This window comes from Ammodytes marinus (genome assembly GCF_949987685.1).
Source record: "Ammodytes marinus genome assembly, chromosome: 5".
Lineage (NCBI taxonomy): Eukaryota > Metazoa > Chordata > Actinopteri > Uranoscopiformes > Ammodytidae > Ammodytes > Ammodytes marinus.
In genome coordinates this window covers 4,149,879-4,162,378 of record NC_137234.1, presented here as the reverse complement: position 1 = coordinate 4,162,378, position 12,500 = coordinate 4,149,879, and the positions used below count along the sequence as shown (strand labels likewise).

The window sequence follows — 12,500 nt, the reverse complement described above, 5'->3', positions numbered from 1 at the left end:
CGCGCTCTGGTGGCGAGATATAACGAATGTGACATCCAACCCATGTGACAAATTACCCCGTTCTCCCCTACTGTCTAATAAAGCTTGAAAATGCCAAAAAAACAGTGACAGCATCAAATATATAGCAAGAGTATTTTGGTTGAACCTTACATGCCGGCCGTATTAAGTTTCCAATAAAAAGTAAAACAAAAAGCTTCAGGCTGTAGATCAGTTTGACATGAATAGCCTACGAGCTGCTTGATACAATCTGTTTTGGTTCAAGTTGAGGTGCCGCTTACACACACAGATACAGACAAACACACACACACAGATACAGACAAACACACACACACACACAGATACAGACAAACACACACACACACAGATACAGACAAACACACACACACACACACACACACACCACACACGCATGCACGGATGCAAACACACACACAGAGGCGCGTGCACACACACATACACACAGAGGCGCGCACGCAAGCATGCAAACACACACACACACACAGATACAGACAAGCACACACACATACACACACACACAGACAAGCACACACACACAGACAAGCACACACACACAGACACACACACACACACACACACACAGACACACACACACACACACACACACGCTGTGGGGGATAATTTGTATTCCCAGCTGTAACACTTTCCATACTGTATTCATACCATCCATCATGTCAGCCGGTTCTTTAGCGTTTGAAAGTAAAGAAGCAACCTTAATGTTAACTCTGTTGAACTATTTATCTTCCATAACATGTCTTCTTTCATACTAGTATAAATCAAAGTTCCAAAATATACATTCAGGTGTGTATTTGACTAAACCTTGTCTGTTTGCGTCTGTATATTTCTCCTATACAACCATCTTTAACGGACATTATCTCAACATTAATTTTTTCTCGATACTCTGAACCAAAAATCTCAACTTCTAAAGCACTTACATCAACTAAACTTTCCACAATCATTCTTAGCACTATTCTGAAGGTTATTACAGAAGGATTTGTTCATATGTTGTTAATTATCAGCAGCAGTTGTTAGCGAAACAATGCTCCAGGCTAGCGTTTTAGTAAAAGTCTACTTGAACATAAAAAAAAATTGAACTTTGACCTATTAATGGGAGCTAATATTACACTTAAAGCATAACAGCTGGATGCTATTAGGCTATTAGCTTGTTAGCTGGTAGCTAGCGACAGTGCTGCACACCTGTAAGCGCTCATTGCATTGTTAGTTGGTAAGAGAAGTCTGCAGTTTGTCAAAGTAATGGAGGGAGTGGGGCGCCCGTAGCTCAGTGGGTATAGGGCGTCCCGGGTTCAAATCCCGCCCGGGTCCGTTCTCTGCATGTCATTCTCCTCTTTGCCCCATTTCAACTCTGTCTCTCCAATCTGTCTAATAAAGCAAAATAAAATGCCAAAAAAAAAAATTCTTAAAAAAAATATTAATGGAGGGAGAATATCACCCAACACCTGTAGGCCTATTGTGGAATGCTTGACGTGCAAATAAACCCTGCGTTTCAACCCCCGATCCCCATATACTTCCCTGCTATTTATCATGGTAGAAAAAAATATTTAGGATGTCCCAATACATGTGGTCACATTTTGTATGCTTAAACATACTTGGATGCCTACTACATCCGGTCGAGATTTTTAGTGTTGAAAACAGTATGCTATTCAGGCGATTCTGACCACAATCCAGTGTGCACCGGAATTGACGTCACATCGACGGAGCCTCAGAGTGAAAACAACCAGGGATGCGACGGATATAAAAGCAAGAGGCAAGATCAAGGCGCAATGTTATGATGAAATAAAAAAGTTAAAGTATGTCCCAATCGTGGCCTACTGCATCCTAACTAGATTATTTTTATGGTCAGATAGTATTTAAAATAGAAAAAAGAAAGAGCATGTGATTTGTAATGCAGCCTACATATAGTTTCAGTGGGATCATCCCAATAATGCCCTGATTAAGATAGTGTCATTAATGTCATATCAAAATCTAACACAAAGTGCAAAACTGTTTTGTGGATAAAATACAGCTGTCAAGTATACAACAATGACATAATATTCTGTACACTTTCATGATGGGTTAAAGTTTTAATGGTAATATGAAAACGATAAAGCAGATTAGACTTTGATTTAGTTATTTTCAAGAAACACAGGCTGTTCAGGGGCCTCATTTATAAAGCTTTGCGTGGGATTCACGTGGAAGCTGGCGTACGGAAGAAATGTAGGATGTACGTGCGAACAAAAATATTCGGATTTATAAAACAGTGCGCACTCACGTCCTACGCCTATTTCCCTTTATAAATCACAATCAACTCTAAATGTGGCGCAGCCTTTGCGGGCTTCACGTACCGCCCATATTTACCCATACATAGTCATCGACACGCCCGAATGAATATCATTTACTGAGTGCATGAAGGCGGTAGTGGCAATCGCCGACTGAAAGGGAAATGGAAAAATAAACTCCACACGGTGTGGATCACTGCGGTCACCCCGAAGTAGCCGTTGGAGAAGTGGCGAACAGGGAAAATATAGTTTGGTGGCAGTGTGAGCGTAAAGGCGATAGAGTGCAGCCTGTGGCGATCTCTGTGAACGCTGTGGCCGAAATAAAAAGAAGTGATCCGACATAAAAGTGGACGCAAACAAGTGCATATCCTCACTCACACAACAGTGTTTGTGCCACGAGCGGGGGGCACTGAGACCCCCCATGAGATACAGATTCGGAGAATTCATCCAGGGGCAGTGACGGGCGGCGGAGGGTTAAGAATAAACTTCACAGTCCCTTTCAAAACACAATTGCGACGTGCTTAAACACAAAGAAAAACACATAAATAAAACGGACTAAAAGCCGTGAAAAAAATCACAGTAGCCTATGTGATGTACAGTAGGCTTATCATTAGTGTATGAAAAGGTGCACTCCTGTCTGCCTGACTGAGGCATCGAGAACAGCGTCAGTGTAAAAGTAATAGGCTGTATTCCACCTCAATATGATCAGAATTAATTCCACAACATGCAGATAGGTTATTCTTTAATAACTGCAGAGTTTATTCGAACGTTGCTATTTTGTTTTTATTTGCACTCATATGTCTCCGTTTGTAGGCTATTTAAGATCCTAATTCGTTTTGTTTTTGTTGGTATCACTCCATGGAAAAATCCGTGGAGGCATTTGTTCATTAGTTGTAAGAATGGCTTCATCCGTTTTGCAAAGGAACTCCCAATATATGATAGACCTACATGGCTTATAATAGGCCTATCTGGATACATTTTACACAAACACATTCGTTCTCGCACTTCATACATGTGCCGACGGAGTCGCCGTTTCTCCTTTCTCCACTTTCTGTGCGTACGCATGGGTCAGAGTTTGCGTGGAGGACCGCACATCTCCCGTCAAGTTTGGTTTTTATAAATCCCAATATTTGCTTAGAAATTGGCGTTCGCCCTCTTCTGGGCGTACGCAACGTTTATAAATGAGGCCCCTGGTCTGCCTGCCATAAATCCTTTTGTATAAACTCCTCAGAATAAATTACACCCTAACAATAAAAAATCATTCTTTGCACTGATGGTCTCGTTTGCTGTCATTTATGGTCATCAGAGGGGGAAATGAGACTGTTTTATAAACATTTAAAAGTTCTTCGTAGGAGGTTTTAAGTAAATCACTTTAGTGCCTCGAAAAAGTATTCATTCCCCTTGAAATGTTGTCACGTAACAACCACACACGTCAATTTATATTAGGGATAGACCAACACAAAGTGGCGCATAATTTTGAAGTGGAATGAAAATGATACATTGTTTTCAAGTTTTTTTATAAATAAAAAAACTGGGTGGTTGTTACGTGACAAAATGTGTACTTTTTCAAGGCACTGTTGCTTGCTTTAGAAGTTGAGTTTTTGGTTCAGAGTTTTGAAAAGAACAAATGTTGAGATGATGTCCGTTAAAGATGGTTGTTTTGGAGAAATATACAGACACAAACAGACAAGGCTTAGTCCATTAAATACCAACATGTACATGTTGGACCTTTGATTTATACTAGTATGAAAGAAAACATGTTATTGAAGCAATATAGACAAAATTGAAAAAGTGATTTTTTTTTGTTGTTGCCTGTAGTGTCTCGCCTTAAAACTAACTTCAAAATGCACCGGATACACATGAGGCAATCCACATGTAATCACTGACCAACTCGTTTACATGAACAGCAAGAGTGAAAACAGCTGTGTGTGGCATAGTACATGTCCAAGTACAAGTAATCAGTACACGAGTAAACAGGAGTAAACACATTAACCAAAAATCAGTGGGTAAGTGCTGTTGATGAAAACATGTGGTCAGGTGTTTTTGAGTCATTCGGCCCCTTTGCCCTTTTGAGAAGCGAGTCTGTGGTTGATTTTGTGACTGAAGTGCAGCGGTGGAATGTAGTACATCAACTAAACTTTCCATAATCATTCCTAGCACTATTCTGAAGGTTACTACAGAAGGATTTGTTCATATGTTGTTAATTGTCTGATTTATAATACATGTTGTATGTTTTTATGACCTCAACATATGTTTTTTTATTAATTCAACATCTACATATCTATAAGTTAGACATGTAACCCTTGTCTGGACATAGAGCTGGATAATGATCAGATGAGGTGTCATGTCAATTAGATTCATTACAGTGGACAAATATATTGCATATACAGATTGGTATGCGACTGCGGTAACATTTGTAAACAGTTATCCAATCCAATACTCTTGAAAAAAACATAATTGCCCCTTACACAACTTGACAGACTGACAGCTGTGTGAGTGTTTGGGGTTGTGAGAATGTTAAGACCTTATGCAATGTCAAGGGTCACAGGAATTCTGCATGACTATGTAGTAAAACGTTTGACAGGTAGTTAGGTAATTGTGTCAGTCGGTATGCAAGGAATTTAGTCACTTTTTTTGTGTTACTCAACACATCAACACATCTATCTAATGAATGTAAAATCAGACATGAGATATTCTAGACATTTAACTTTGCCAGTTGATTACCTACATTAATGGTGCAGTGTGTAATATGACATCATCAAGAAAATTCTACAAAGTTCTAGAATGCAACACTCCCTGGGTAACCCCACCCCTTTCGAATAATAACAGAAGCTACAGTGGCCTTCAAGGACAAGAACAATTCTAAATTTTAAACAATGCACATGATGACATTCAAACTATGACACTTTCAAGATGGCGGCACTAGGCCTTGGTCCAAAATATGCAGAAATATGGACATATATGAGACCCTTTCTAAGGGAAAAAAAAATTATTAAAAAAAAATGTTCAGCTATTATGCACTAAATTAAACGTAGTTATGGATATTATAATTACTTTCTACAAAATCTGCTAGGAAATAAAACCCAAAATTCTACACACTGCAGGTTTAACTTACAGTAATTATGTTGTTTTAAAATGTTTTCAGAAAACGAAATATCTAACGAACTATGTTCACATTTGAATCTCTTTAAGAAACTTGTATCTATATGTTGGATTTTGTTAAAATCTTTATCTCATTCTTTTTTCAACATGTACATTTTTACAGGACAGATTTTTTTGGTTCAGAGTATTGAAAAAAACTAATGTTGAGATAATGGCTGAAACATTTAGACAGAGATGTAGAATGGCGGCAATAAAAATTAAATGGGTGAAAGTACAATATAGCCTCATTAAAACAGTTACAGGTAGAGTTTGGCAGATTTAAGATTGTATGACTAAATGTGTTAAAGGATATGAAGGTATTTATTTAAATGTAAAATTTTTATATCAACCATCAATTTTACTTGTAGCTATATTGTATATTGCATATTTATATATTTCTTTCTTGGCATTCAGTCTGTGGAAAACAAAAGGAAGAATTTCACTGCATGACTGAGAACATGTTTCTTATTGTGCATATTACAAGACACACTTTGAATCTTGAATCTTATCTTACACTTTATTTTCTTTCCGCCCTTCGAGGAACTTTACTTAGATTAAACCTGCAGTGTGTAGAATTTTGTGTTTTATTTCCTAGCAGATTTTGTAGAAAGTAATTATAATATCCATAAGTACGTTTAATTTAGTGCATAATAGCTGAAAACATTTTTTTGAATTATTTATTTTCCCCTTAGAAAGGGTCTCATATATGCCCATATTTCTGCATATTTTGGACCAAGGCCTTGTGCCGCCATCTTGAAAGTGTCATAGTTTGAATGTCATCAGGTGCATTGTTTAAAATGTAGAATTGTTCTTGTCCTTGAAGGCCACTGTAGCTTCTGTTATTATTCTAAAGGGTTGGGGTTACCCAGGGAGCGTTGCATTCTAGAACTTTGTAGAACTTACTTGATGATGTCATATTACACACTGCACCTTTAAAACAGTTATTCTTTGAATCAAACATTTCAGAAATATCTCACTAAATATGCTCAGGTATGCATCTCTTTAAAAACTAAAATCTAGATGTTTGATAAAGCCAGATTTTGTCTAAGGTGAAGTCGGCCTTTAAATGTTTTACTTCTTTTCATTCGCTTTTAAATGTCTTCTAATGTGTTTTATGTATTTTAATCTTGCTCCTGTAAAGCACTTTGAGTGGCCTTGTGTTTGAATTGTGCTATATAAATAAACTTGCCTTGCCTTGCCTAAGCCCTTGTCTTTTCTCTGCCCCTTCCAGGAACTTTGAACCAGGACAACTGGGCGAAGAAGTATCCGTCCTGCAGTAACGCTAAGCAGTCTCCCATCGACATAGAGGAGCAGCTGGCTCAGGTCAAACTGCAGTACCAGAGGATCACCTTCGAGGGCTGGGAGACGCTCACCTCCGAACGCACCATCATCAAGAACGACGGAAAGACGGGTGAGAATGGATAGATAGATTGATAGACAGACAGACAGACAGACAGACAGACAGACAGACAGACAGACAGACAGACAGACAGACAGACATACATGCAGACAGACAATGTTTTAGTTTTTTCTGGAGCTAAAAGGTTGTGAACTGTTGTTAAAGAAGTGTTTTATAGATAGATAGATGGATGGATAGATATATATATGGATAGATAGATAGATAGATAGATAGATAGATAGATAGATAGATAGATAGATAGATAGATAGATAGATAGATAGATAGATAGATAGATAGATAGATAGATAGATAGATAGATAGATAGATAGATAGATAGATAGATAGATAGAAAAAGTTATTTTGACAACAAGCGTTCTCCAGAATCACTGACTCCACCTTTAAGTGTCGACTTTCTGCTGTTCTAAAGTCAGTTCCTCCCAGATAGATAGTGATCAATGCTGAGCGATCGTTCCCTTTCCTCAGACAGTGGTGTCCTATTAGAGGCTACAGTTACCAGTTCCTCTTTTGACTAGAATGAAAACCCTTTTATATGTGTCTGCTCCCTAAGTGGTGTGAAACACAATATCCTACAGTGAGCTTTCAAGGTAATTGTTAGGGGGAATTTTAGCCAAGATGGGATCCTGCCTTTTCGTGAAAAAAAAGAAAGAAAAGAAAAAACTCTATAGAGGCAAGTCCAGGGCTACTTGGCAAAGGGTCTATCAGCGAAAATAATTAGTTCTCTTTTGTAGTTGTTGTTCAGCCGCCAAATTCACTGAAAGCCTTCTATTAAAGGTGCTGGGAGGAACTTTTTAATATTTCTGAAACAGTCTAATTTCTCCTCTGATGATCATAAATTACATGTAACAGCAAACGAGACCATCAGTGCTAAGAATGCTATTATTATATAGTTTTTCTTTATGCCTTTGTCATGGGTACGCTCACCCAGGAACGACAGCTGGCGTGGGAAAAACACTACCGCTTTTGTCCAAAGGGGGTGCAAGAATTAACAAAAACTGAAAGTTCCTTGGAGCACCTTTTTATGTTGATGTTTGGTGGACAATCTGAGCACATTCAAGCCAATGGTACTTAAAGGTGGAGTCAGTGATTCTGGAGAACGCTTGTTGTCAAAATCACTATGGGTCAAAATCAGTGAATATCTCCTCACAATCCGCTACCTGTCCGTACTCTGTATGAAGTAATAACAATCCAATGTTAATACACAGCCTGTAGGGCAGCTTACAGAGCCTAGGATTGTGTATAAACCCCTGGATTTTCACAGTACGGACAGGTAGTGGATCGTGAGGATATCATCACTGATTTTGACAAAAATTATTTCAAACAGGCCCCTTTTAAAATAGTTTTTATCAGCCTACAAATGTGCCCTGTGTAAGTTCACTACACAGACGGCGGTCCATACACTCTCTTTCAAAGCTGCAGGGCTGTCAGTGGGTGTGTATTCATCCACAATGGAACAATTTAGACCTAGAGAAAAGGTGTTGATGGATGGTAGTGGATGTATCGATTCAGCCCTTTAATACAAACACACTTTTCAACAGGAATGAATCAGCGACAAGTTGAGTCAATATTTGCCGTCGCTGAAGGGGAAATTAGATTTTCTTTACTTCTTTTCAACAGGGGTTAAAAGAAGACACACAGACACACACATACACAGCGCGCGCACACACACACACAGACAACACAACAAACACACACACACATTGACTCCCTCACTGACTCACTGACTCACTCACTCACTCACTCACTCACTCTCTCACACACACACACACACACACACACACACACACACACACACACACACACACACACACACACACACAACAAAAACAGACATGAATGAGGCCGATGCATTCAAAAGAAAGTGGTGAAAAGGATAAAAAGCTACCAGATACTATCAGAGTCCTTGGTGTGGAGAGCTTGAATGTGCAGCAGTCGATTTGTTGTTGCAAAGAATTAATGTTATCTGTGCACAGCAATGGTCACAATGTATTTGAAACTAGTGGGCTAAGTTGTACAGTATTTTTTATTTTTAAGATTATTTTTTGGCATTTTCAAGTTTTATTAGATAGTACAGAGTTGAAATGGGGAGACAGAGAGAGAGAGACAGAGAGAGAGAGAGAGAGAGAGAGAGAGGGGGGATGACCTGCAGTAAAGGTCCACGGGTCGGATTTGAACCCGTGACCACTGCAATGAAGGCCGGAGCCAATATGGTACGAACTCTATCCATTATGCCACCGGAGCACCCCAATGTACAGTATTTCTACACTGTTTGTAGAGCAGCCCTATTCTGCCCAGTTTTATTTACAATCTGAAGTGCTTTAAGTCCAATGAATGAGCTGAATTGGAACAAGGTTAAGAGGTACATTTTTGATTCGAACCCGGGTCTGCTGCGGGGCCTGGGCTCGGGGGCTCGGAGGGGGGGGGGGGGGGGGGGTATGACGACGACGCCCTTATCCACTATGCCACGGGACTAGTAACATTATTTTAATTTCAGACTAAATTGGGCCATTAAAACATTAAAGGTGCTCCAAGGAACTTTTACGTTTTTCTAAATTCTTGCAACCCCTTTGGACAAAACCGGAAGTGTTTTTACCTCTGCCAGCTGTTAGTTCCATAGTCATTTATGATCATCAGAGGAAAAATGAGACGGTTTCCAACTTCAACAAAACATCAGAGAACTTTTCAATCGTCATGGGAACCTTTTGTCAGTTCCAACAAAGACCGAGCGGAAGGAGATCCTCTCTGTGGTTACCTCATTGTCTGACGGCCCATTGAAGGTGTTAATGGGATGTGTGTGTGTGTGTGTGTGTGTGTGTGTGTGTGTGTGTGTGTGTGTGTGTGTGTGTGTGTGTGTGTGTGTGTGTGTGTGTGTGTGTGTGTGTGTGTGTGTGTGTGTGTGTGTGTGTGTGTGTGTGTGTGTGTGTGTGTGTGTGCGTGTGTGTGTGCGTGTGTGTGCTTGAAAATGCCAAAAAATTATCTTAAAAAAAAATTAAAAAATGCGGTATTTACTAGCTAACGTTTTTGTGTGTTTTCTGTCTCCAGTTGCGGTGAATGTGGATGGAGAGTTCTACGTTAGCGGCGGCGGTCTGAGGTCAAAGTTCAAAGTGGGTCGGATTACGTTCCACTGGGGCCGATGCAACGCCTCGTCAGACGGATCGGAACACAGTCTGGATGGAGTCAAGTACCCGCTGGAGGTGAGACGGCATCAACATTTTTACCGTTAAGAGAAACTAACCTTGGAAAAATGTTATCGCGGACATTATTTTCATGAATTTTGGGCTCCATTGATCTGTGGCGTGGAGGAATTTTCTAAAGAAGGTTGTCAACAATCATAATGCAATGATGTTATGATTTCTAATTATTTTATTTTATTCTTATAATTTTTTCTTTATTTTTTAGATAGTCTTATCATTATTATTATATTACCATTATTAGTATTATTAGTATAGGATTGTTTTGGTGAGAGGGCTTAGAAATATACTGACAAATTATACAGCTCTGGAAAAAAGACCACTCCAAATGTTCATTGTCTCTCGTTTTACTATTTATAGGCATATGTTTGAGTAGAATGAACATTTTGGTTTTATAATATAAACTACTGACATAATTTCTACCAAATTCCAATACATTGTTTTGTCATTAAGAGCATTTCCATTAAGTAATGTAGAAGATGAAGATTTAAGAAATCTTTATCTAACTCAATATTTCTCTCTCTCCCACAGATGCAGATCTACTGTTATGAGTCTCATCGCTTCAGCTCTCTGGATGAAACCATCAAAGCCGGAGGACGAATCACAGCCCTCGCCGTCCTCATGGAGGTGTGTGTGCTTTATGTTAAAGGCTCATTATTCTGTACATTGATAACTCAAAGAAAAGTTAACATGGCTTGTTTGTCATTCATATAACAAAAAAAAACTTAACAAACCAGTTTTGTAAACGCTGCCATACTGAGAAATACATAGAGAGTTTTGTGGAGCATAATGTGCTTAGCAAACTTTGGGTCGACTCATTCACCACCATTATTGACCAGTTGAAGAGGTACATAGAGAGAGACAGAGAGAGAGAGAGAGAAAGAGAGAGGGGGGCGGAGGGGATGACATGCAGTGAAGGTCCCTGGATTTTGGAGACTTAAATAAGTCTGAAGAACACAAAAGCAAAAATGTAAAAGCTTTTTTTTGCTGTGTTGGTTGGGTGGTAGTTTTCCACCCAAACACACACACACACACACACACACACACACACACACACACACACACACACACACACACACACACACACACACACACACACACACACACACACACACACACACACACACAGAGACACACACACAGAGCCTGCAGCAGCTTCACATCAGACGTCTAGTTGTTTTTGAGGTTTTCGTTCCAACATGGCCCCTGATGGTTCAGACATGCCAAAGCCGCCGGAGGCAAAACAACTCCACCGCGCAAAGCACAGGGAAAGGCAGGTTCATTTCTATAGCACAATTCAGACACACGGCCAATTGAATTTGTCTGAATTGTTTGTCAAAAAAAAATTAAAATCTACAAAATCCATGTTCTATTATAAAGTTATTGAGCTGTGGAATAGGGGTAGGATCAAATACGTTTATACTTCTTCCTACTCCTTTTCAGGCATATCAATTCAATATGTTATTTGTTTATTTTTTGTTTATTTTTAGTTTATTTTTATTTGTGAAATCATTTGAACATATTTTTTTTTTTATTGTATTTTCATGCTTTTAATTTTTCTTTTTTTGATATGTCTGAAATAAAATTGAATCAATCAATCCATGTTTACAGTAGTGTAGGGGTGTTGGTATCCAGGCGAATGTTACCAGAAAGGGTTCAAATCAGGCCTGGGAGTGTTGATGTATGTCCATTCTTTCCATGTGTACCTTTTTTTTTAAGATTATTTTTGGGAATTTTCAAGCTTTATTAGATAGTACAGAGTTGAAATGGGGAGACAGACAGAGAGAGAGAGGGGGGGGGTGACCTGCAGTAAAGGTCCACGGGTCGGATTTGAACCCGCGACCACTGCAACGAAGGCCGGAGCCGATATGGTGCGCGCTCTATCCACTACACCACCAGAGCGCCCTGATGTGTACTTTATGTACTATTAACCTGCCTTTTGTTAGGCTGAAGACTTGAATGACAGTGCTTAGGCTTTACCTCCCTGTGATATTTATAGACAGGAGGTGTCACGCAGAGTGCTGACAGATTTCTGTGCTGATCTCCTGTCAAACCGGTTTCAGACAGTGAAAGCCCTTTTAACATTACCTTAAGATGAGTCATTCATATTCTACAGTAGCACAGAACGGACTAACATTAACGGCCTTACACATTTTTATATATAGTGGGCGTCCTGGGGAAATGCACCTGTTGGAAGACCAAGAAGAAGAAGAAGTACTATAGAATAAATAACTAAATACATCTTCACCTCATCACTTGATATTGTGGAAAGACTTGAGGCAGTGGTGGATGATGCCATCTTTACACTAGCTTCTTGTCCTTGAAGGCCACCGTAGCTTCTGTAAATTCTCCCTAAGGAAGGGGTTAGCAAGGGAGCGTTGACATCTTCAATCAACACTATAGATGACCCAAAAAATAAACATTATTACACACTGTACCTTTAAAGGCCCTGGCAA

At 39.3% G+C, this 12,500-nt stretch overlaps 2 protein-coding genes across 2 annotated transcripts in view; one reads left to right on the top strand and one right to left on the bottom strand.

Annotated features, from left to right (window-relative positions):
- aass (aminoadipate-semialdehyde synthase) overlaps nt 1-12,500 on the bottom strand; it is a 519,315-nt gene that overhangs the window by 405,882 nt on the left and 100,933 nt on the right. The gene's annotated exons all lie outside the window — the stretch shown is intronic.
- Nucleotides 1-12,500, top strand: part of ptprz1a (protein tyrosine phosphatase receptor type Z1a) — a 109,345-nt gene that overhangs the window by 45,284 nt on the left and 51,561 nt on the right. The window contains exons 3-5 of the mRNA XM_080028594.1: nt 6,667-6,846; nt 9,896-10,047; nt 10,576-10,671. Coding sequence (XP_079884720.1) covers nt 6,667-6,846; nt 9,896-10,047; nt 10,576-10,671 — 428 coding nt within the window. The remainder of the gene's footprint in view (nt 1-6,666; nt 6,847-9,895; nt 10,048-10,575; nt 10,672-12,500) is intronic.